A 27,051-nucleotide genomic window follows, 5' to 3' on the forward strand; every position below is an offset into this window, starting at 1 on the left:
GCAGAAACAATTTCACAGGAGAGAAAATCTTCAGAGGACCTTATAAAGCTTGAGTCTTTATCTTAGGCAGTGTGAGAATGCTCATTGATATTAATTTTCTTATAATACGGATAAAAAACCTTTTGGTGGTGAAATAAAGACATTTGTGTATAATGGGGGAAAAACAGTCTTTGTGCATTTGAACATTCATTAAAAGTGGAAGCAGGGGTAAGGCTAGCTGCTCTGTCTAAAGGGAAAAAAATCTACCCACTAGCACCTCTAAAGCTCACAAATTAACATGTCAAATTCTGTTTATTTAACTCTAACAGAAACTGGCACATCTCCCTCCACCTAAAACACACATCTTTTAATTTTTACACTGCAACTTCAGTACGGATGAAACAAACAGGATATAAATGCAGGTTAATGAAAATAAGCGTACTCTGTGATTGGTTATATTGACATTTAAAAGCTTGCCGCACAACTACTCTGATTGCGACATTTAAAACATTCACACATTTAAGGTTAAAAAGTTTCACTTCTAAATATGAGTCCACATCATGGTTATTCATGAGTTGGATGTTTCTGTCAAGACAAATCAATTGAAGGAGCAAGAGTAATGAGAGAGGATTCCTGTGCTCTTACCCATGGGGTAAAACGTCTATTTATAGCCGCTCAATACGTTTCCCCTCCATGTCGCCTCTGTCTAATGCTTCATAAAGCAAGCTTTGCAACCTTTCATCTCCTCTCTGTTAGTGATGGTTATGGCTGGTTCCAGCAGGAGCACTTGACACTATGCAGCTTCAGACGCTTTCAGTTTTGTCCTCTTGGTATTTTTAATGGTTGAGCAGGTTATGCTGAAAAGTAATTGACATCAAACAAGATGCTTATTAATTATTTATTCGTAAGATTACAGGAAATCAAAATTGGACAAATCTGCAACCAGAGTGACAAATGCTTTTTCACAACTGGAAAAGCATTGACCCAGCCATCATGACTATTGACCTCCAGCACATCACTTGCATCAGTGGATGAACTAGTGGAGCTCTACAATACATCTCGGAGCCGTGTCTTTGATTTTCATGCCTCTGTCAAGATGCATGAGGTAATTTTTTCATGCTCTGCTCCCTGGTTTACTCATGCAGAAAATAAAAACAACTGGATGTGTCCTGGAACGATGCATTAGATGCTCCGGGCTCGCTGTCCATAAACTGGCCTTCAGAGAACATCAAAGGACCTTCTCAAAGTCCCTTAAAGATGCTCTTTCACAGTTCTACTCCAACCTAATTAATGACAATCCTAAGCATCTTTTTTCCACCATAAATCATCTCCTGAAACCACAATCATCAGCAACTGAGGCTACAGTGGAGCAATGTAACAGCTTCATTGACTTTTTCAGAGCCAAGGTCAACAACATCCACTCTCTGATGTCCAGCTCTTTCTCTCTGCCTCCTACTATCATCGATCCACTGTCTGGGAGCTCACCATCTCTACTCCATTTTATTGGCGTCAGGCAGAGCCACATTGAGGAAATCCTCAAGAAAATAAAACCCTGTACTTGTGCCCTGGACCCCATTCCCACAGCTCTGCTCAAATCATACATCCCCATTCTCAGCCCCCTGATCACCCAAACTGTCAAACTCTCCCTTCAAACTGGTATTGTTCCATCTGCCCTCAAGGTCACAGTCATCCGACCCCTCCTCAAGAAGCCCACCCTGAACCCAGAAGTTCTTGCGAGCCACAGACCTATCTCAAACCTCCCTTTCCTGTCCAAGGTGTTAGAGAAGGTGGTTGCCTCTGAACCTCAGGATGACCTTAAACACAACAATCTGTTTGAAAAATTTCAGTCAGGTTTTCATTCAGCACACAGCACTCAAACAGCTCTACTCAGGGTTGTGAATGACCTGCTGATGGCAACTGACGTCCCTGTGGCGTTCCACAAGGACTGGTTCTCGGCCCCATCCTGTTTACCCTCTACATGCCCCCCCTTGGATGTGTTATCAGCAGACATGGAATGTCTTTTCATTGCTATGCTGATGATACCCAGCTGTACATCAAAACTGCCCAAAGCCCTTCTGCGGCCATGTCACGCCTCAGCACCTGTATTAAGAAGATAAAGGCCTGGATGAGAACAAATTTCTTCCAGTTAAACAGCAGCAAAACTGAATTGCACTTTATTGGCAACCCACACCAGATTCAGTCATGCCCCTTACCTCATCTCACCTTTGATGGCCAGGACATCCCCCGTTCTACCTCAATCACTAATCTGGGTGTTAGGTTTGACCCTCAGCTGACTTTTGATGACCATATAAGACATCTATGCAAAACCTCTTCCTACCATCTCAAAAACATCTCTAAACTCCGCCCCTCTCTAACCCTGTCAGATGCAGAGAAACTTGTCCATGTCTTTACTACTGCAATATACTCTTCATAGGGATGCCTGGCAGGAGCATCCAGAAGCTCCAGTACAATCAGAACAGCGCTGCTAGGAAAGTGTGAAAACATGAACATATAATATCAATTCTGTTTTCATTGCACTGGCTCCCTGTCTCTATCAAGATCGACTACAACATCCTGTTATTCACATACAAATCCATCAACGGACATGTGCCTCCCCACCTACAGGAACTGATCATACCACAAACCTCCACCTGCGCCCTCAGATCTGCCAACAGCTTGCTCCTCCAGGCCCCCATTACTAAGCTCCACACCATGGGGGATCAAGCCTTCTGCTCTGCTGCACCACACCTGTGGAACAGCCTCCCTAACCATCTGAGGGCAGCACAGACCCTCTTTTAAAAATGCCTAAAAACCTAGGCTTTTTCATCTTAACTCTTATTACTATTTTCTTTATGTTCTCTTGTGTGTTCTATTATTAATACTGTAGCAGAGTTTCAGTAGGAATGAAAAGTGCAGTAGAAATTCAATGTATTATTATTATTATTATTATTATTATTATTATTATTTATCTGACCTCAAACTCTTCAATTAGCTATTTGATCAAAATTTAATCACAGATAAACATATTTAAACACCTGATGAGATCAAATAAGATCAAGTAACAGTTTCTGTCTTTGATCCCTCAATAAAATGACCTCCAGGCAAAACCCTGCCTCTCGACTCATATGCATTATTCACCCTCCACACCAAGACAGGAGAGGACTGTTAATGTCAGATCAGTGTAAGGTTGAAGACGAGTTCCTGATACTCTGCCAGACAGAGAAATCATTAAGCAACCACAAGGCTACGTCTGACTCTGAACAGATGTTCCAGGGAGGTGCCGGGGGTTTACATTCACTCCATGAAGATGACCTATCAAGATAGTATTACAGAATGCCTCATCTGTCAGAGGCATTGAATTGAAAATTAGCTTGTGCCTGTGCTATATTCATGCTTTTCATGTCTGCAAAAGGGAACCATTTGTATTGTATCTAATACTATAATCATATATAATTTACACATTTGCTTGAAATCTTTCATGCCATAAATTTAATATTGAATTGTGTAATCCAGCTCCTACCAGATGCACTCTAGGCACGGCCACGTGCCAGAGAGCCATGAATTATTTTAATGGAGACACCGAAGGCCATAAAAACGACCGTTAGCCTGTAATGGGTGATGGCATTACATAACTGTCTGTCCATTTACCCCTTTAACTGTAATTGTTCTTAGAATAGAACTAGCCCTCACTACCTCGCCATTAATGGGTTGACCTTTGACCCTCTGTATCCAATGCACCATGGAAAATCAAACTTGATAAAGCAAATCTGTCTGAGCACACAGATATCTTTAGCTGTGAAGTGTCAGTGTCTGGGAAATGTGGTAAATGCAAGTATCCGTAACACCAATCAGATTTGATCTCACATGACTTGATCTTAATTAATATTTAAGAACAGAACAGGACAGGCGGGAGAAAATTAAGTTTTATCATATTGGCATTACTGAGGCTCTTTGATAAGCCAGTGATGGCTAATTAAAGATCTTTATTCAAAACAAGATATCTCTTCAAAGAGCAGGATTTGAAAGTAGCCCTAGTCTTCATTTAATATCCATGTTGACAATTTGAAACTGGGATGGATCATTTCCCCCAAATAATGACTAATCCTGCAGGTGCATTGTTGACGGTAGATACGAGACCAGTCCAATCTCCTCCTAAGTCTTCATAGAGCAGTGGTGTTAAATACCCAGCACAAATAAGCTTTCAGGAAATGACAAAGCCTTAATTACATGCATCACCACGTGGAGCTATTAGCCTCTGCTAAAGATACAACTCCACTCTAAATATGGGTTTAGTTATCAGAGAGTGGGAAGCTTTCATTGCCAGGGAAACTAATGCAACATCCCCCTTTTGTCTGTTTCTGTCCAATATTGGGGATCAAAAGGAAGTTGTGCTCCATGTCACGCTGCACAAGAGATCAAAATGTTCTCTACATGCATCACCATCAAACGGATGCAGGCTATTTGACAAGCTTTTTTTATTTCATCTTAAAGGTCTTAAAAGCATTCACCAACTCAAGGCCATGCATCACTCAATGGAGTGGTTATCTAACATGTATTATCTGCTTTAGTAAAAGTGTTAGTCGTGATTGTATGAGCCAGTGTGTTGCCAGCCAAGAAAGACAAGGACTACATTACTTAACCAGCTCAGTTACATTTTATCCCGGTTGTAAAAATCACCTTTAGTAATGTCTTTAAAATGAAACAGTGCTTTGCATTTGAGGAAAAAGCTGACGAGAAATGTTCTCTTTGTACTATTTTATTTCATGCTGCTTAGTATTCTGAAGCACTTAAACTCGTTGTATAACATTTCTTGCTCTCACCTCCAGGAAAACTGAGAAGTTATTTTTATTATTGTCTTAATAGCAAGTTGAGAAACCACTTACAAAGTCTGCATCATGCAACACTAGAAGAGGAAAGCAGCACAAACAAAACCTAGTAGAGTATGTGAGACAGAATTAAACTGTATGAATTGACAGTGTGTGTGTGTGTGTGTGTGTGTGTGTGTGTGTGTGTGTGTGTGTGTGTAGGAGACTTCTGGCCACTACATAGGAGAGTGTGAACAGGCACTTGTTATTACACACAGAGTGTGAAGTGAATTTTTACTTCATTTGCTATGTTTTGACCAATGGAAGGTTTTTGTAGTCCTTGTTTGTTCACTACAAACAAACAATGCAGCAACAGTACAGATATTAACTTTAGCTGGATAACAACATACACTGATCCCATGTGAGAGTGCCTTTGTATGTGTGTGATACAGTTTTGACACTAAAAATTTTTTTAGAAAAAATACCAGACAGTTCTGTTCTTTTCTCCAGACCATGTACATTTCACTCTTGTCCTTGTATGTTTTTTGAATAAGCATGAATTGTTCACTCAAGTTGCACTGACATATCTTCATGTCAATTCCTGCGCCTAGAGAAAACCAATTGCATTATTCAATTGACTATCTATGCAATCATACCGCCTCCAATATGAGCTTTTCACTTAGTTTAAACAACCCTTAAGGTCATGTCCAGACCAATAAAAGCACTGCATTATAGAAAATCACAGAGGGCAGTAATACATGAAGCCTTATCAGACACCAAAACACGGCACAGCGGTAAATAATACAAATACAGCATTTTCTATGGAAAGTTATCACAGTCACAATCATTTGTATTGTATAAAGTATTTGTTACTGGATGCCGTTGAATTGCATTATGGCAAAAGTTCAGCAAAATTCATCCTTTTTACCATATAACACTGCATTTTTTTCTTCATTATTTGCATGGCAGTCTCATTGAAATGAATGAGGGGCATGCGAATGTGTGTTTTAACACCAGAAGTAGTCAAGTTACAAAAGCCAGCATTCACTGATCCAGGTAGCAAAAGTGATAAAATTGCAGTCCTTCTAATGAATTGATACGTCTACCCACAATGATGCTGGTCATTTCATCAGGGTACACCAACGTTCTCGTTCCCTGTGCATAAAAGCAACTTTTAACCCATTTGCTTCCAGGATTGGCACATACTGACAACAGTACCTTGACCATTTCTATCTATGTGACCATCTGGTGTGTGCTTTGGGTGTCAAATGCATAGATATATAAAGAGAATTGGATATGTCAAAGTGAGACATAATTGTAGTCATACTTGATCTAATATTTTGCATGTCTTATTTTTATTATATGCATCTGGTTTTAGTGAGTTGCCCTGCCTGCTTTTTTTTATATGGTTTTATATTTTCTGATATTGTGTTTTGACTTGGACTGAGTGAATTGAACTCTGATTGATCAAGTGATGGACTAAGTGAGAACACCGGGGTGAGTGATTGGATGACACACCCCCCCTTTACTTAGGATTGGCGGACTGGACTGAGTTCCTTGATTTTTGGCTGAGTGTGAGAGGTGAAAGGAGGTGGACAAGGAAGGGAAGCAGAGAAACTTGGAGACACAGGGAGCGACGCATGTGAGAGGGTTCGCTCAACAGAAAATAGGTTGCAGTTGGTCATGGGAACCTGAGGACGAAGGCTACTCGTTGAAACAGTGTGGATACACCGGGTGAAAGGTGCAGCTGGGACAAGGAAACAGACAGACCACAGCGGGACGAGCCAGGCGCCGATGACGGAGACTTGGTTCAACGCGCACTATTATAAGTAAAGGAATGTGAAACAGGCTACTGTGAGGGCGTGTGTGTGCTAGTGGTAGTCATATGTCACTTGATTGAGGATATTTATTTTCCTCCTCCTACAGTGGCTTTGTATACAAGGTCCCAGAAGAAGTGGCGTGGCTTGAACAGAGGAGTCGACAGCTGCAGGACTTCCTTTCCCCCTCATGTCACAGAGAACTTGAGTATCCCCCTTCCCCTACCTATTTATTGGCCCTCACCATTGGAACAGACATTTTAAGGACTTTTTTATTCCATTTTAAATACTCTTGGTTACCACAAGCTTCTTTTAAAATAACTAATTTTTCGCCCTGTTTTAATAACTTGTGAATAAAATTCTTGAACTGTCACTGTGCGTGCGTTGTATTTTTTAACAGTGGAAATTCAAGCTAGTATTTTTAAAAGAACCTCACACTCGTGTGACGTATGCAGTGTCTGAGGTTGGGCCCCGTTCATTCCTATGAAAGTTGCTCAGTGGTGCATGAAGCCAAAAAAGTTTGACTTCTTCCACATAGCTTCTGTATCTGAGGGGCCTATAGAACAAGCTCATTAGTGACTTCCGCCGGCCGAGCCGGCTACTTCCGGTTTAGGCCTCTGGCTAAGTTGAATTGGGATAAAACAATTAAATCGTGCAGCTCTTCTAGACTTTGCAAATGTTATCGGACCAAATAGATCAAATTCTGATAGTGAAATGACTCATGTTGCAGGAGTTGTGCTCAAAAAATGTATCTGCTGATTTACACGTCTCTTTCACAATGTCACAATGTAAGTATATGTGAAAAAGTCTTTTTAGGCCTAATAGTGTCACATGACGTTGTAATTACACGGTTTGGCTACTATGTCAAATTGGCTTCAAAGACTGGTGCTGTTTTGGAGGTTTGGTCAAATGATGCAAAGCTGCAATACCTCCATGCAGTAAATTGTTTTTGTTGGTGAATGCTAACAAAGTCATCCTCACTTGATCTTGTATAAAACGCCTAAAATTTTACTTTCTGGTGCAATTGTAGATATCCATTTAACTTGGAGTGTGGACAGAAACCCCAGCTTTTATGACAGATGATTAAAAAACCTCTATGACAAAACCCATTAAGTTAGAGAAACTAAATAAAATAAGCTAAAATAATCATTCTGCCTTCCCAAACAAAGAGAGACATGTTGTGACTCTTCAGTTTTTTTATTTATTTTGTTAAAATACATATGAAACAGATACAATAAATTATATTCCAAATGTTTACTTTAAATTGTTACAAAAGTTATCACAAACTGTACACATCATGACAGTAGTTGCAGTTGTTCTTGCTCAATATAGATTCAACCAATATGCAAACAATTACAGCTCAAAGCTCTAAACTCCTAAACATGGAATATCTTGATAAGGTAGAGTTGGCTTCACTGGGTTTTCCAGTTTGACTAATTGTTCACAACAATAAAGAACGTGTATAACTCTCACTCTATTACAAGTCTGAGCTGTTCAAATTATCACCAAACAATAGAAATACATTGTGATGTCTCTATTTCCATAAGTTTACGACAACTTCTTGAATTTCACTTTTGAATATACAAACAGTGCCATACACAAGTATACTTTACAAATGTAAACACAAAGTTTGAAAATTGAAATACTCTAACATATTAATTACTTACATTTTGCCTTAGTAAGTCTGTTTTTAAAGTGGTGAGAGGCATGCTACAAAGTAAAAATATTTATTTTTAATATTAAGGGCAGCGCAGAAGAAAAAGCATTATTATATTTATGTGCAAGTTAGATAACAGTACATAGCCTTTTTTCTATTTGCTATGTTGTTTTTTTATTAGTTTCTTATTACTGACATAAGGAGAAGCTGAATCAGTGTTCTGTTAGGTGCATTGAACTTAATTTCATATGGCTTAACGTAAAAATATACATACGTTTTGTAAATGTTTGTGTAAATTATAATTCCCTGTATTTGTAACTGGCCAGGAAAAGTTGGTGTACAATAAAGTTTGGCTTTTTTCTTCCAATTCTTTATGTGTATGTAAATATTTGATCATGATTTTTATTACTATAATGTTTTTGATGTTGTTTGGCCAATTGGCCGCTTGCTAAGCCCTGTACTTCCTTAGTTACCGTTGCTAAATCTGTCAAAATTGCTGCTTGAAATTTGTAGTAATTCTCTATAAGACTTACAAATAACTTATGTTTTGTTGATGGTAGGGCGGTGGGATGAGAGGTATATGTGTTACGTGTAAGATGAATGAATGTGATATGAATGTACATGGTGTCATGTTAGCCTGACACCATCCTAGGATCGTATATACTAACTTATACATCAAGGTATTATTATGTATGTTTGTTGGTAGGAGATTGTTAGCAAAACCTCATGGTGAAAAAACATGAAATTAAATAAAGATTTTTTAATTTATAATTTGAAATTTATAGTAATTCTCAAACCAATGGGTCCTTGATTTTAGACAGTGGTAGACAAAATTTCTCATTTCTAGCCAGTGATAGGCTATTTCATCGGATGAAATGACAACTGTTGCTAGCTAGCTAAACAAGCTAACATTAACTTCATGAGTTGGCTAAAAACGTAGTCTCCAGCTCACTTTTTATGTTTCAAGATGACTTGTTTCAAAATGAGAACCCTGGAAAGGGATCTTAAAGATGCACTTGATGGCTACATCCAATATATAAAGACTGAGGCTGAAGAAACGTGTCCCAGGCAAAACGTTAGCGATCTATGTAGGAGACATTGCATTGTTCTGGTACTGCAGTATAGAGCTTGTTAGTCCTGGTATAAGCATGATGAAGAAAAATCTAAGATCCAACTGTTATATTCTAATATAATAAACTGTTTAGCTGCTTTGCTCACATACTTGGGCAAGCAAGCAAGAGGTTTGATTTATGCTTTATTGTTTGTATTTCCAAGCTGTTTCCGGTCAATGAATTAAGAGGCTCAGGTCAGGGGTTACAGGAGTGTAAACATCCCCTCATCCAATAGGGCAGGACTGAACAGCTAATATTACCCTAGAATCAGGTTTTTGTTTTTGTTTTTTTTTTTAAACCATAACATAATGTAAGACGACATTAAGCCAGAAAACGCACCGTTAAATCCATTTCTTGTGCTTTTGCTCTGGTATTTTTGGTTTTGGACAGGGTAAAAAAGAAAAAAACTACTATTCAAACTCTTATATACAGAGTATTGCTCTCACCCCAGTACCATGCACATCGCTTTAACATGTAGCGGCATCCAAAGCTTGACCATTGACTGTATATAAACATGAACGACGCGTCTCCACTTCCTACCGCTACCGCTATGCAAAAGTGAAGTCAAAATATCTCCTTTTCCGGGAGCTGCCATCTTGCTTGTGTGACAAGCCCCTCAGCCAATTTCGGTCCGGTATCCAGCTCATATAATACTTCCATTGTCATGATGTCCATATTTATATACAGTCAATGAGCTTGAAAGGCCTGATGTGCATTAGTACTGTTGTTAAGCTTTATGATTGGACAATCGCTGTTCAGTGGAGGGGTTTAGCAAATGGTCACTTTGGATTGAAGACCTTACATATCATTTGAATCCTTTTTTCTGAATCACTGTCACATGCATAAATTTAAAACAACATAGTTGGTTAATCTACTGATATCCTCTACATAAAGATCCTCCCTTTATCTTTTTACAACCAATTTATACAGTTAAACTAAGCCGTCAACCAATGTGTCACTGTTTATAAGTGTTACTTCACTTTTTAGTTTCAACATGATTGACATTTGCAGAGTAAACAGTTTAATTATATTTACATTACAATAGTAATAAGAGAGTCTAATTTTATATATGCTGCTTTGCAATAATGTGCTGAAATCAATCTGATGTGTACAAAAATAAACATGACATTGATATTTTTAAAGTTTTGCGAGGTTCAGCCAGGTGTTTGGAAACAAATTTATTGTAAAATTATTTTAAATACACTTTGATTTGAGTGTTTATCTTTCTATACATATGTTTGCTACATGTATCTGCTACAGTTTCTCTAAATCTGTCTTTTCTAATATCTGCAGATAAGAATGGCAGGTTAATAGCTGGCTTTACACACCTGTGACAGTTATGAATTTTCTGAGACATTAACCAAGCCCTTGTAGAAACTCAGTTACCTGCATTCTACAATAAAAACCTGGATCATGACTGACTGGATCTATTGACTGTTTTTTTTATCAAGTAAATGTTTTCATACTGGGGCACCCTGGTAGCCTAATGGTTCAGATATACACCATACAACCGCAACGTCCCCAGTTCGATTCCCAGCTCTGCATATCACACCCTTCTCTCTCTCCCCCCCACTCCCCATCTCGCTACACTGACCCTCAAATAAAGGCATAAAAAGCCACAAAAAAAATCTTTAAAATGTTTTCATGCCACAGAGCAGCATAGCCCTTTAACTTTGTGTCATTTCAAGGTAAAACGGTGACTCACTAAAGAGCTCTTGGGCCAGAGAAATGTTGCTCAAAACATTGAAAAGGTTGATACTGCTGCAAGTAAGTCACCAAGGACGTCTTGCAGTGCTTACCATTCATGTGGTCTGTGTAAATGTTTGGTAAATAAAGCATTTCTGAGAATTTCAAAGCATATAAATATATGACAAACAAACTCTTGAAATTGAATGACAGTGTGTGCTGCATAGCCAGCTCTGTAGAGCGCTTGAAGAACTCCGGTTTAAACAAATGAATAAAAACAATTTCGATTTTTTTTTATGAACATATAAGAAACATGTCGGAATGAATTTCATTTTCACACAACATGCTCACGAGAGACTCATAGGCGACACAACTTCTGAGCCAAACAAAACAAAAGTCTGTTTTCTTACAGAGGTGATGTCATCACTCTACCTGTGATCATCAGGGTGTCTGTGGAGGTTTGGGCGAAGGACACGAACCTTGACTCTCAAAGCTTGCTGCTCTTCCAGGCCACTGTAAGGTAAAATATCACAAAACATAAGACGTTATAGGAGTATGCTGTCCATGTTTGGTAACTAAGCAGGTATGTCTCTACTAGTCCTCAGGATGTACTGTGATCATCGGCAAAAAGGTTTCATCAGATCTCATGAGGAGTTTACAGCATCTAGCAGGGCCAGATCCAAGTTTAATGAGAGGGATCTTTTCTTAAGCATTTTCTTTATGTCATAGTTGCACTTTAATAGGATCAAGTCCTCACACATGACACTATCAACCTCACAAGCAGATGTGTGCATTGGTGTTCACTCACTGATATGTTCCCACAGCACCAATCACCCCTGATAATAGAACCATAACACTAATAATAAGTAATATCACTAATAAAACACCAAGTCAGACTTTTGTGTTTGTGACAACTATGTCCAACCAATAGCTGAAGTCGAAATAATTTGGACAAGTGGTAAACAGGGTTTACACTGTTTTGCCTATGATCACAGTTTTAACCAAAGCATATAAAGTTGTTTTACCACTGAAAATGGGTAATCACCTGTATTTTCCTATGCGTCAGGTGAGGATTGGGTGTGGCAAAAGAGGAAGAAACATTGATAACATGTAAAATATGAAGTTACATTAACTGGAGTGAAACAGTTAGCCTTTGTCAAAAGAAAAAAAAAAAGCCTTCCAGCAACTTATTTACACATTGTAACTAGTCAGCAATACATCCAAGAGTCAGCTGGATTTTGTTCAGAGATGCAAAAGTGCACGAAGCTGGGAGCTGTGGAGACTTTTAAGTTTAGTGCAGAAAAAGCTCCAATGTGTCCAAAGCTAACAGCTCATTAAACCACTGGATGTCTCACTTTAATTTTGTGCATCATGTTGGCAGTTTTGGAGTTGTTGGAAAGCACCTTTAACAAAGCTAGGCTAGCTGTTTCCCCCACAAAAGCACATTTGTTACCTCTCTATTGAATGAATAGAGATGAAATTACAGTAGATTTTTTTTTCCTTTGAATTTTGGTAAGGTGGCCAATATATTCTCAGAATAACCCTTCAGGACTCAGTGTTTTTGGTGATTTTACAGAAAACCAGACTTTTTGTGATAGGAATTTGGTTTAATTTAATTTTAACATGGACTTGTGTCTTCCTGTGCATCAAAAAAGTTATTGTTCTGGGTGATGACAGTACTGAAAATGCTTTCAGTCATAGTAAATCAAGAGAAAAACAAAACATCTGCTTATTGTGTTACAATTCGTTTTGATCTTTTTAAAAAGAAACCTAAATACAAAGATAATGTCCTCTTCAAAGACATGACAGGACATGAAGGCGCATGTAGACAGAGCTGGGATCGCATTCAAAAACAATGTGACATGTTACCCTGATCAGAACAGCATCTGTTCTGGACATTGTCACATGTAGGAGGCTTCTAGAAATCTCTGTAAATGTGGTTTCTTTAAGAAAGGAAAACAGAGTCTAGGATAAAAGAAGTCTCTGTACCTCTCCCAGAGCGTGCCAGTGTGTGATGGGCTTCCGTGGGTAAGCCAACATTTCGTTCCAATGATCTCGTCCAAGACCCTCAGCGTCTGGCCCAGCGTGACACACACCAATCACCTCATTGTGTCCGACCCTGTTAGAGGGAAAACACACACACACATACGGTAGTGATGCTTCTGGTAGTCCTGGAACAGACACAAAGACGTGACTTGGAAATAAATGCATATTTTACCGATTTGAGATGCATTAAATGTCTCAAAAACAAGCTGGCGAGTACATTTAGGTCAAGTCCAAACAATCAGAGAGTCAACTGAGCTTATTACACACAGTTATGGTTCTGTTCCAGTCTGGCTCTAAGTTCCTTAGCTGCCATTATCCATCAGTCCACCAGAGACCTTCAGGATTTTTCCCTGTGGACTGAGTGGGAGAAGGACAGTTTCTTTGAATATTAAGATGAACTGACTATTTAACCCTGTGTTGTGCTCTTACGTTACCATAAATGTGTTTATGGATCTGTTCTGTATCGATATTCATGGATAGATTGAAGGGGAATCTGTAAGTGGACAGAAGGTGGATGTTCTGTAAATATCTAACATGCTGAGGTGATTCGGCAGTGTCGGTCTGTCGGGTTTTTATCGTTCTTTGTGTTGGTTTCACTTTTGAAATGTTGGTGTGACGTGTTGAAGAGAGGACTTTGTTTCTGGGTTTTTAGTTTTGGTGCAACCCAAGTCTCTTAAACTGCCCTCACTTGCATCTTTTCCTTGCGTCTTACTCCCTCCCACCGTGGATGCACGGAGAGACGCACGGAAACCATGCGAGGAGAGAGGAAAAACGAGGAAATATGTTTTTAGAGACATGAGACGTACTTTCCTCTGAAGCGTCATGTGAAGCAACGTCTGTTTCTGATCACGGCGGCGGCTGATCACCGCTGGATCATCTGTCAGTCGGCTTTAACAGCTGTAGCGACTTCTGATGGAGTTTGTGTCTACACATGTGCACTGTGCTAATACTAATAAAGACATACAGTTATCCCTGCCTGAGCAGCTGTTTTCTCTCTGCAGCCTGTTGACAAACACCTGCACATGAATAAAAACCTGCATTCTGTAATCTGTGTCCTGCTCAGAGGCACATGAACCATTTCTACTGGCAGAATGCGTTTATATTATTTATTCATTATTTATTGATGCTCTGATAATGAATTCATTATTTAATAAGTCAGAACATGGTCAGTTTGTTGTTTGAACACTATTTATTTGGCTAAATGTTTCAGGGAAAAAGGAATTTTCAGCCTCACATGTGACTGAATAGAAATGACGATAAATTATGTAAAATATAAATGTGTTTAAACTGTGTTTCTTGCTGACAGACAGACTCTCCCTGACTTTAATTTTATCCATAATAAAAGTTAACGGGGGAAATAACAGATCATAAAAAGAAAAATTTGTCTAATAAATGAAGAAAGTTGTTTATGGTTCTTTTGTTGTTCAGACCAACAATTAATACAGATTTTTAACTAAAAGGTGAATCAGAAAACAAAAAATTCTGTTATCTGTCTTCACTCTGGTATGAAACTACAGTGATGTTGTCATGTATCGGATCAGTCCAATCAGCTGCAGCTTCCAATCAATAACTGCTATCCAATAAGGGGGCGTGTCGGCCGGTAAAAAACTGTATCCTCACTCATAGCTAATCAGAGATCCCTCCTAGCTCCTCGCTCCTCAGAGCAGGAATAAGAGACTTGAGATGGCCTTTAAAATGGCGGACCAGAACAACTTCAGGTTCAAGCAAGGAGCGAGGAAATATTAAATAAGAGATTTGGGATGTACCCTGTGTTTTTCCTCCTGTGTCCCCAGCCTCTTTCCCTCCACACCTGCCCTGCATTAGTCTTGTTAGCCCTGCCCTCCTCGCTTCTCCAGCCTATCAGCCCCTTTCCTGTTCTCCTGTTCCACCTGCACTTCATCCCCTCGTCAGTTAAGTGTTGGCTTTCAGTTTAGTGTGGCTGGATCCTTTGTTCTGCTCTGTTTGTTTAGTTCAGTTTTACTTTGCCAGCACCTGAACCTAGAATAAAGAAGTTAACCTCAACCTTGCTCTGCCTACGGTCTCCTGCATTCGGGTCCACTTGCTCCGTGTCACCTAACACACACCTTCTAAAAGCACTCTAATAAATTGTGATTATCGGTCTCGGTGGAGTGCTTTTGGCACACTCATGATTACACCAGTTCCTAAGCTTTCCTGTCGACATTTATTTACGGCATAAAGCATGTAGCCATTAACATGAACTGTGTAAAGACAGCTTCACTCACCGATCATAATCCATCACCATGATGGTCAGACTGACTTGTTCCACGTTTTCCGGTGGGATATCAAAGATGATGGCCTCGTTGTACGATGGATTAAGTGTGCTCTTCTTGGTGGTTGTTTTTCGCTTCTTTAACCGCCGTCCATCACATATCAGGTAAACCTTCACATATGGATCTGGGAGACACGTGTTCACTGTCATTTCAGACAATCTGGTCATTTGTACATATGTTAAAAAATGTAATGAAATTGGATAAATGTGGATGTGCTAAAGCCCTACTATATCTAAAGATACTTTTACAGGTGATTTACTTTTAAAATGTAAGCACTGTTGTGTATCGCCTTATTCTGACAGAAGGTAACACTTTTAATAATCTGTTTCTCACTGGCCTCCCTATTTCTCTTCTCCCCCATTTCCATTCTAAGTGGCCACCTGCTGTCTGGTCTCAACTAAGTTTGATTTATGGCTCAGTTTGCGCTTTTGATGTGAGCCGCATCTTATTTGCTGTCAAGGTTACCTGAAGAGCCTGTGATGTCCATGGCTTTGAGGTTTCTGCATTTGATGACTGTTAGGGTCATTCTCCCTGCTGTGGGGAGGTAGCACAACGAGTACATGATCTCTCCCAGGTCAACACTCTCCTGGAGGGAAAAGGACAACAGAATAAGTACATTTTGTCCATTTGGAATTTCTTTGAACACATTATGTGGCATCAAAATGCCAATGCAGGGGACTGAACAGGTTAGTAATTAAAGGAGGTTGTGTTTTGTCAGCTGGAAAAGACCATTTAATTGGCATGGCTTGGCAGGTTGTTATTAATCTCCTTAAATGCACTATAGCCACTAGGTTTTTAATAGCTAGAAGTTTTGGCTTTCTTTGCTAGCCAGCAGGCCAATTTAGCAAATGTTAGAGTTAACACATAACTCCTAGAGAATATTAAACCTCAAAAGCATTCAGAGGTGACTGTTTTGTACGCACTTTCGTGCGTCAATCAGATGTTTTACAAAAGCACTGCTAGTCAAGAGGTGATACTCCAGAGACACATTTACTAAAAGCCACATGACTGCACTTTTTTTTCCTCTGTATTTTCTTTAGCTAGTCAGCTGGGTTGAGGTTAACCTTTTATGTTATGAAGCCATTGGATCAACATGGGCTTTGTGTTGTAGCGTTGGAGTGTAGAGAAACTGAAAGCCTGGAAAGATCTATCGAAGTTTGTTTTCAGTGTTGTGAACTATGATTTTATGTGCAGCCGTTGTTGTTGAAATCTGCACGGCAGCACATAAAATCATAGTTCACAACACTGCATGGGCCTTAAAAGCTCACACACATAAACATTTCAAAAAACCCCTGGAGGTCTGGATGCATCCAACACTTAATTTCAAGTTTTAGTCCAAAGAGTTTTAAAAACTAAAAAAGCCTCAGGTGTATCTATGCAGGAGGAGGTTTACAGTTTACAGTTTAATCTATGGCCTGCACATTGAGGATAACAGGTAAAAATAATTTTCAGAGTAGAATGACTCTGCCTCTTTTGGTATATTTGACTTGAAAAACCAGAGATCATGCACTTTTATGATATTTTGAATCTTCTGCAGCTTTAGTTTTTCTCTTTTTCTCCTGGATTAGTTTAAAACCAAAAGCAACCTAAAAAAACTCACCTTTTCATTGCCATGAACACATTGTTTACATTCTAGGTAGGTTAGCACAAGTCACATACAAATGTTGCCCGATGCACACTGTCATTTCCCGATTTTGCAGGTTCATTGCTTATTTATTGTAGTAAAAACTGACCCAATCATCACACAAAAGCACCTTTGTGTGGTTTATATTGCTTGTTGAACTCCCACTTGTAACAAGTAAGTGGTTCTCGAAAAAAATGGTTGTTACAAAACACAATGTTACAAAATCTGTTTTAAAAAAAAATCATAAAACTCTTACTAGAACTGGATCTGCATTAAAAAAAACCTCCTGTTCAACACTTGTTCTGTGAATCTTTCAACCAAATTGAACTTCATTAAAATCTGTTGATGAATTTGTGAACTTTTCTACTAAAAAGCAAATGAAAATAAAAAAAATAATCCCCATGGTGGAAGTAACAATGTGGCCTGGACATTATGGTCATTAAACTCTTGCAAGTAAGAATTTAGGCTACTGAGTATAGAGGACACAGCAGAATGTGACCTCGTTTGCACAATTATCTCTTTCTAATCCTTAAAAAATACCCACAAAGCCTCATTGTGCATGTCAGGTGCATGTGCTTGGTCAGGTGAACAGGTAAACACATTTGATGCTATCGAAAACAATAATGTATTATCCTTTTTAAACATGCAGATTAACAAATAAACTTTGACAATCCTAATGCCTAGTGCTTTTAAGGAACAGCATTAAATAAGATAAGAAATGGAGAATAACGTGTAGTTAGCATATGTACAAAACTGAATATATGGTTCTTCTTTAGCCACTAATTTGGTCTACAGAAGCTAATGTGATCCTGAAGACAATGGCTCAGTGTTTCTTACACTGAAAACACTCATGAATCAAGCTGAGGCTCTTGAGTAAATTGTGATAAGTGTTAATGTAGGAGTAAACTGCATTCTGCTCTATATTACCATGTTATTTTCAGAAAGCGTTCATATGAAGACACACTGTCTACATGACATTATAACTGTATGTCTTGTTTGTGTAAATACTGAGAGCATATTGCTGCTGTCAAATAAAACCATTTATATATCTGACAATTGGGTAATTTTATTCTCCTTGCTATATTTACGTCTGTAGAGTAACCATCAGTTTCTGGAAAATGTGTGTGTGGGAGTTTGGCTGATGAAATGCATTTCCCAAAGCATTTGAATTATGCAATGTGTTCCACCTGCCGCTTTTGAGAAGCGGTGTTGATGAATTCAGGCTCTCAGAAGTGATTCAGTGCGATGCTTCATGGTCAGACCTTTCTAAAAACAGTAGTTTCCATTCACTACCCTCAGTGACAGAAGTCTGGTGCAACATTGCTCTCATCGCAACAATATTCACCAATTTGAGGATTTGGCAGTGCGCTAGTGTGGACGCCAACTCACCGTCGTTGCTGCGTGAATATCCTTCCACACCACCGCCTCCCTGGAAAGATCAGAGAGTTCAAAGAGGTTGTCCACAACCACCTCGCCAATCATATCGTGGCTGGTGAAGCGGTCAAAGTCGTAGACGCTGAAGTGCAGCTTGCGGTTGCAAATCTCATCGTACGCCACGGGGAAACAGAAGGTCTCATCAAACATGGGGTTCAGATTCTTGCGGTGGACACGCGTCTGGAACTTCTTCTTCCTCTCGGGCAGCAGGTAGATCTTCACATACGGGTCAGAGGTGCCCGTGAAGTCTTTGGCAGGGAGGTCCAAGGCCTTGAGGATTCTCACCACCAAAGCCTGATCCTCGTAGTCGTAACGCAGGGAGAAGCTGAGCTTTCCGCAAGTCTCCACGGGTTCTTTGGCCTCGTCCTCTGAGTCCACAGACTTCTGCTTGTAGAGTTCGGGTTTTATTCTTCCGATGCTTACTGTAGAGGACTGTCGAAGGGGAACTGTGTCCATACTGAAGTCAATGCTGGTGACATTCATCTGACGAGGCAGGTGGCGCCGGAATGAATTGTGCCTGTTGAAAAGGGTAGAGGGCATCTGGTAAATGTCTCAAGTGTCAGTGTTATGCATGAGTGGCTTTGTTATGGTGGGTGCTAATGGTTTGTCAGGAGAGAGGAACCTCTACAAAAGCATGATGCATAATAATGTGGAGCTCATGCAACATGTTTTGACATATTCCTGTCTGGTACAGTAGCTCAGAATAGTCTTCAGTTTGTCTTTAGAAGCATGAGATTCTAGTATAGAGGAGTGTAGAGATGAGATTATTTACACACACTGGCAAATTAGCAATCCAAAGGGGCTGCAGCTCCCCCTACAGGACAAAACAACACTTGCCAGTAATTATTTTTCAAGCATACTGTAGCTTTCAATACATTCAGGGCACATTATGAAAAATATGTGGTAACAAAATGATAGCTTAAAATGTTCACAATAACGTAGCCAATCATTTAGTATCCATATAATGTCATTTTGAGCCCCATTACGTGGTTTAATTTTCTTAGAATCAAGACAACTTTAATGCTTCAAATCTAACACACTGTTCTTGCTGAACAACTGGTTCCACCCTCAAAGTAGCAGGATGTAAAATCACAAGTCTGACTTTTTTATTTGAAAAGATTTTTGCCACCACTGACCATGACTTTTAACAATGAAAATAAGTCTCCATCATTCGTATTTATCCTTCTACACAAAATACCTGAATGCAGCAAATTTCTGTGAAGTTGCTATCTTTTTGAGAAAACCATGGCTGTGTTTGACTCGCCAATCTTGTCACCTAGCAACTAGCCATCCTCCTTTCTGACAGAAAGACAATCACAGCGATCTGTCAGCCATGGCACAAATGACATGGCACAGGAAGCACAGCTGAAAATTAAACACTACACTCAAGTATTGCAATGCAATTGTCAGAAATACAACTAAAACACACAAAAAACACATTGAATACTATCTGAAAAGAGAATAGCATTAACTATTCACCTTGTGATAACTTTTATCCCAAATTTTACAGTCTGTTATTTTAATTTTCGATAATGTTTTCATTGACTCTGACTTGGGAGGAAATGTTGGTTCAATGATGTCTTCTGTCTTCTCCTTTCTCCTTAAATTCTGAAAGTTATGAACTCTTTTTTGCAGTTTTCAAAAACTGGTGCCAACATGCTCACAATATTTCAAAAAAACTGAATAGTACGTGGAACGAAGAGTACTTATTCAACTTTTTTGATAATCAATTAATCATTTAACTACATTTTCAAGCAAGAATGCCAAATATTTGCTGGTTTCAGCTTCTCAAATGTGACAATTTGTTGCTTTGAGTTGTCTTAGATTTTAGTAAACTGCACATCTTCAGGTTTTGGACTGTTGGTTGACTAAAAAACTACCTGAAGATGTCACATCGGGCCCTAGGACATTGGGATTTTATTCACCAAACAATTAATTGAGACAGATTCATGGATAATACAAATACTTGTTAATTTTTTGGCCTGTTAGTACACACAGCTAATAGAAAAACATTAAAAAGACCTACATTTCCTGCAACTAAACATTAATAAACCTTAAAAACAAGACAACACAGCAGTGAACACAATCTGGTTGTAATATCTACTTTATTTGCTGTAGTAATTGACATACTTCTCCAAACAATATTGGTCCTAAAATGGTATTTGGGCTTGAGCTAAGACTTTTATTGTATGTTGTAGGTGCTTTTGGCTTTTTATACTTCTAAAAAAAGGAAATAATCAGTAAAAAATGTGAATCACTGTCAAAAGAGTGGGTGGAAGGATCGAGAAAGTAGGCGTTATAGTCTTTAACCTGGCCTTACTACATCCATGGTGGGTGTTTAATTCATGAAGACCTCAATAGAATATAATTAACGAGCCAAACGACAAACCAAAGCAAGTGTCAATAACGGCTTCCTCTGAGAAACTGAGCGCAGCTGCCTGGTGCGTCTCACCAGAAGCCAGCCTTCCACCATGACAGCTCCCACCCCACAGCAATGCTAATTATGGACCTTCTACTTTAAACACAGTCCTGGAAAACAAAGAGAAGCAAGAGCTGATTGTTTAATTACTAGGGTTGCTTCCCGCCGTTACCATGGCAGCTTGACTCACACATGCAAGTGATTATAGGGTTTGAACTGAAGCAAAGGAGACATGTCATGGCCCTGGCTGATGAGCCTACAGGAGTCGATTATTTTTTTTTTTTTCTGGCCAGTTAGAGCAAGAGACAGACAATTCAACATGTGCAACAGCGTTTCAAGGTCACCGGCCAGTCCTTGATGCTCTGCATGACATGTGCCAAACTACCTCGAGGACAGTGGCCACGCACTGTCACGAACTGTCAGGATAGTTTTTGCATTGTGTGGGCTCAAAAATGTTAGTATTGTACTATAATTGTAAGCACCAGATACTTGTGTTTGACTAGATTGTCATGTTATTATGTCCTCAATGCAGGGGCAGACTGGGAGGGGTTGTGTGACTGCAGTGGGTTCATACAAGGTACCTGGAGGAGGATGTTGGCTCGGTGGTCTGCCTCTGGATTTTAGCCTGCTGGCTGAGCTTCTCCCTCAGCGCTGTCTGGACCTCGGCGGGGATGTCTGGGGACGTCTGGCTGATCTTCATGGCCGCCTCCAGGAGCTTGACAGAGCTCCGTCCATTCACCTTCACTTCTGGAGGGTACTTCTTTTCCACCTCTGCCACTTTACACTCGTTGACCGGTGGGGAGTTGGGTGGAGGCGCCTCGGGGAAACCGACATGCAGGCCATTTTCGGTGTGGGCTGAGAGAGCCTTGCTCCTCCAAATGGGCCAGCACAGCTTCCAAAAGACAAAGAGAGAGACTACCAACAGGGCGAGGCCACAGAAACCCACGACCACAGCAAGGAGACTAATAGAGATGTCTACATGTAACCATGGAGAGAACCATAAAGGAAGACAGAGAAGGAAAAACACATAAAAAGGAAAGGAGAAGCAAGCGAGGGACAAATACGACAGACAAACATGCAAGGGAGAAAGAGAAAAAAGGAGAGAAAGCAAGCTGTAAGAAAGAGGGGGCAGCATATGCACCTGTTTAATAAAGCAGGACAATATAAAGTCACAGAAAACCTCAGTCACTGCTTCAAGCTCACTGCCTGAAGAGGAAAAATCATTTGGAGCTGATATTTACAAACTGATATTTAAATAGCCTACAAAGTTTACTCTAACTGTATATCATAAGGAAGAAAGCTTAATAAATGCATTTTTTTAAAAATTGGTTAATCATATTGATATTAAATGCATGTCCAAGATGTGGAAAGTGGAAAAAGGAAAGAAAGATGAGAGAAAAGAAGACTAATCTTCTCCTCAGACAGATGCCCACCTCGGTTGTTTTTCCACCTGTTGCTATTTCATCAGTCTGGACTGAGCTGCAGCAAGATGCGTAACAGGTAGATCAACACTTTCATAGCAGTTAAATACGCTAAAAGACATTCAACTAAACGTTGTAATAAAGTTAAAAAAGCTCAGAGCTGAAGTTTAGTTTCTCTTTTTTTTTCCCCCCTAAACGCTGCAACTACTCGATTTCAAGGAAACAGAGAAAAGTGTCTAATTATGGGAATAAGGGAAAGAAAATAATGACTTTATTCCATTTACCTGCGTGACCTTTACCTGGTATGGTGCTCTCCAGGGGAAATATATCCGAACATTTCTCCCGGTCTACGTGCCCCGTAAGACAAAGTTCCGTAATGATTTGGAGAGCCCTTTGGCACAAGGTGATGCTGTCCTCTGTCCGGACACTCATGTCTCTCCTGTTAATCCATTGGACGCCGGAGGAGCCGGGAGGGCGGCGGTTCATTTGGGCACCTTTTTATTTTATGCGCCGCAGAGTGCAGCCTGTCCTCGGGAGACAGCAGGGAGGCGCGCTGCGTCCTGATCCATATCCAGTGCGCAACGAGAAGCGAGTGGCCAGACGCGCTCCCTGCGTTTGAATAACAGGCGGCTGAGTGCTGGAGCCCAACCCTCGCTGTGTCCAATAGCGATGCGCACCGGTTTGTGAGTGAGCGAGCTACTGAGTCCTGCTGGTTGGCTGATTGTGGTAATGATTACTTTTTCTACTAATGACTGTAGAGTTCCCCGTGAGGGACTGGCGACCTGTCTGTGTCCCCGCCTTTCATCCAACCTATGCTGGTTTGTACTGTAGACTCCATTCCTCCAAAGTACCGCCAACAGGTCTTTGTCCCCTGTGACCCTGAAGAATGTAAGATGATGAATGGATGGAGTATATAAGTAGATGTGCTAAATACTTCATGATACCTTTTTGTCACTGAGGGCATCTGGTCCTCCACGTGCAGCCACGTGATTACAGCTGCAGTGTTGTTCCTGACTGTCCATGATGCACCGGCAGGTTGTAACAGGTGTCATAGAAAAGTTACAAACACTTGTGAAATGCATTCAGCTTGTGGGAAAAATAAGGAAAATTATATATACATTATATACACATATATGATATTTTTATGTACATTGAATGTATTATTCATGCTATCTGTGTCTACATCAGTATTGCTCATGATAAGTCACATATATTTTTAAACAAATATTTGCACATTTCCTTTAAAAATCGAAGGTATTGTAATTTATTTAATGTATATACAGTATATTACTCAGTTTAAATAGTTACAGTATGTAGTTGGAGAAGTCAGGGATAGTTGAATGTTTTATTGAAATGTGCCAGTTTCCCCTAGTAGATCAAAACTCACTATCGCCTGACCTGCCAGTTAGTTATGCTATAAAACACCTGAAAAAGTGATCTTCAGTACAGCTCAGCAACGTGTCAAGGACAGCTGTAATCTGTCTAAATTATTAAGTCTGAAAATGAAAATCATAACTTATCTCTCTGAAATCAGTTTTTTTTTAAAAACACAGTTATACCTTTTGGCTCACTTGAGGCTTATAAAGAGTGATTGCTCGCAGCTTGTGGTAACTGAAAGAACTCTTCATCTTTGATGGTTGAATATCTAATTATTTTTTTTGGATCCTATAACCACAGAGACATGCATATGACCAAAGAATCATTCTTGATTAATACGCTGATATCACTTATAAATATATAAATGGAACCTGTTATAATTTCATTTACATAGCAAATGGGCTGAATAATACTGCTGATGTAGTTATTCTAGGTTACTTTTTAAAAATGAGGAAGCTGGACAAGAGAAAGTAAAAAAAGTTCAAGGACCTGTTGTCACTGTTAAGATTGTTGCTTCCACTGCAGCAGCACAATCCTTACAGAGCCTATTTTCACTGGTTATTTCTATTACTTACCTTATACTCCTTGTCAGTTGCAGGAGGGGCGGGGGGGGCACAAAACTGTAGCCAGGCAGGGGAAACTGGAAATTGAGGTGGCAAAAGAGAGAGAACAACAACAGCTGCAATGAAAGAGTGACAAATACAGCTGCGGGTGTTTCTGAATTTTGGTGCCATGGTTACTGCCTCTTTTAAAGGAAAGATGTCAACAATGGAAATGAGCCAGAACAGGAAAGAAAAAAACTCTTTTTCACAATCCAACCATGATGTCACCATGTGATAACTGAGACTATTACAGCAGTATATCCACAACTGTTGCTTTATGTTTGCAAGAACCGGTTAATACTCATGCTCCTATTCTTGACCTGTTTGTTTATTGAACACCATGTGATTTAGCATTTTTTTTAAGCTGATGAAAGGAAAAATGGTTCCTTATACTGTATTTCCATGCATATAGAGTGATTTACATATATGTCTAATCAAAGTGCATTTTCATACGGTTACTTAAGGAGCTTCTGCAGCTTTGCTTTCACCTCCTGTGAACTCATTTTACATGACCTATTTGACACATGTAGTTTCATATTTTGAAGTGGTACCTCTAACAATACATAGATATATAATTACTTTTAGGCTCTATAGGGATGGTAATGTTGGTCAGTCCACCACGTTGGTCCAGAGTGAAATATATCAACAGTTACTGGATTATCATGTACAAGGGTTGAATCCTAATGACTTTGGTATTTGCCACAAATGTCCCTCTAACACCACAATGAGGTTGACATTTCTTTGTTTTAGTGAAACATCTTGACAACTATGGATTTCCTTGAAATTTGGTACAAATATTCTTGTGAACTTCGGCAAGCTCTGGACTTTTCATCTAGCACCATCATCAACCGTTAGTATGGCTGTAGAGTTTGAGATACCAGATTATTTAAAACTACACTAATTGCATCACTCCCGTCCACTCTTGCTTGTTTCTGATTAGAGATTAACATCCCATCTAACTTTAAAGGCAAGGCAGGTTTATTTATATAGCACATTTCAGCAACAAGGCAATTCAAAGCAAGCACTCAATGTCTGTCTGTTTGTCCGTTAGTCTGTATTTATGTCCTTCGCATATCTCAAGAAACGTTCATCCAATCTTCTTCACACTTGGTGGGTGTTTTGCTGGGGACCCAAGGACATGCAGTGTCAAAATTTGGTGTAATTTGGACATGTTCAATATTAATAAACTTTGAAAAAAAACAAGCGAACTGTGCTCTGTGCAGCAGCGGGGTGGGTCTTCAGGGCTCTGCGACTGCATGTCATGAGTATAGCTGACGATCAGAGCTCTACAGCAAGTCAGAGAAATGTTTTTTCACGTGGCATGCTCTAAAAAGAGAAAAGTAAGACAGCTTTTAATCAAGAATGGCCAGACTCTTAGGCTGGTACGTAAACCTACTAATCTTTTGAGCAAATAGTAAATCTAAGAGCTTAATATGATTGATCCACTTAATTTTAGGATGCACATTTTTTCAAAAGCTCTCTGTTATGTAGGCCCCTGTTTTATTTTTAATGCAGCCCTAATTATACTTGAAAAGAGAAAAGATTCACTGACAGTACTTAACATCTCTGTACACATGTAACATGTTTATACTCATTCACACCTCACATCAACAGTATTCATTTTTCTATGCCTTGAAGCAGCCGGAGGTCAAGAAATCAGTCACTGCACTAGTGTTAAAAAACTGCTGGTCCTCCCTGATTAGTGATGTATCACATTTTTGAGTGATGTGCCCAACACTGTCTCAAGTCATTAAGCCAAACCCAGAAAGCTGTTTGGCAGACCTCCAGAACTGGGAATTAACCAACAGAAGGGCAAAATAATCAACTGCTGTACTGAATTGGAGTTGGCTGAGCAAACTCAATTCAATGTCATGCAATTGATATAAGCAAATGTATGCACTGAGCCAGCAGTTTGGCATTGCAGAATATAATGTAATCATTTAATTGGAAGATGCTCTTTAGGACTCAGAAGGACAATTAAAACATGCTCATCTGCTTGGAAGCCTCTTTTGGCAGTTTCCAGTCATAAATAACTTCCATATTCATACAAGACTCCATGCCAAACGTTGCATCAACCTTTTAGCTTGAGCTTTTGTGTGTTCAACACAATCGGTGCATCTCTTGCCCCCAGAGTGTTTAATTTCCCATGGTGGTTTATTCCCAACCGCAAATCTCCTGACATGAGGGACGTGAATCAAAAGAGGGCCGTTTCCAAGACAACAGTACACACTGATTGTCAGTAAACTGTCTGCGAGAGTGCCTCTGTCTCTGAGTTAATGTCTTCTGTTTATGTCTAGAGTAGCATTGTGGAGAGAAATAAACAGCATTTGTGCCGCGGCCAAACCTGCCGGGACGTCGGTGTGCTGCCGTAAAATCAACTCCACTTTAAAATACATTTTAATGGCAGTTTTAGGTTCGCTGAAAGGAGGGAGCGCTGGATGATGAAAGGTTAGTGCGTGATTATGTTAATGCCAACTTGTAAACACAAAAGTAATCACTGCCCACATTGTCTGTATTGCCCTGTTGGTGTTTTCATTAAGCTCCCGAACACAAAGAATGAGGCAAAAATGTAGAATACCCGCTGTGCCTCTTTGTGATGTGAATTTGCAGTTATCCTATCAGGACTGATTTACAATTATGTGTTTTTTCAAATTGAAATTGCTTTACAATATTCAAATTTTTTTTTTTAAAAATGTCAATAACCCCAATTTTGCAGCCTCTTTGAGGTAATCTTGACAAATTACACAGTTTTTACACCCAGACGATACCCATCAGCCAATA

General features: G+C 39.6%; 1 protein-coding gene and 1 long non-coding RNA gene across 2 annotated transcripts in view; one reads left to right on the top strand and one right to left on the bottom strand.

Moving 5' to 3' along the window:
- The window catches only part of LOC122975513, an 84,363-nt gene that overhangs the window by 17,591 nt on the left and 39,721 nt on the right, over nt 1-27,051 (top strand). Inside the window, exon 3 of the long non-coding RNA XR_006400693.1 lies at nt 11,469-11,576. This is a non-coding gene — a long non-coding RNA (uncharacterized LOC122975513). The remainder of the gene's footprint in view (nt 1-11,468; nt 11,577-27,051) is intronic.
- syt10 (synaptotagmin X) lies at nt 11,471-23,012 on the bottom strand. The gene is made up of 7 exons (XM_044343970.1): nt 22,576-23,012; nt 21,452-21,845; nt 18,407-18,968; nt 15,859-15,979; nt 15,346-15,517; nt 13,046-13,175; nt 11,471-11,569 (listed from the first exon to the last, which is right to left on the bottom strand). The coding sequence occupies exons 1-7, from the start codon at nt 22,775-22,777 to the stop codon at nt 11,498-11,500; spliced, it is 1,653 nt and encodes a 550-aa protein (XP_044199905.1). The 5' UTR covers nt 22,778-23,012; the 3' UTR covers nt 11,471-11,497.

This window comes from Thunnus albacares, chromosome 23, assembly GCF_914725855.1.
Source record: "Thunnus albacares chromosome 23, fThuAlb1.1, whole genome shotgun sequence".
NCBI lineage: Eukaryota > Metazoa > Chordata > Actinopteri > Scombriformes > Scombridae > Thunnus > Thunnus albacares.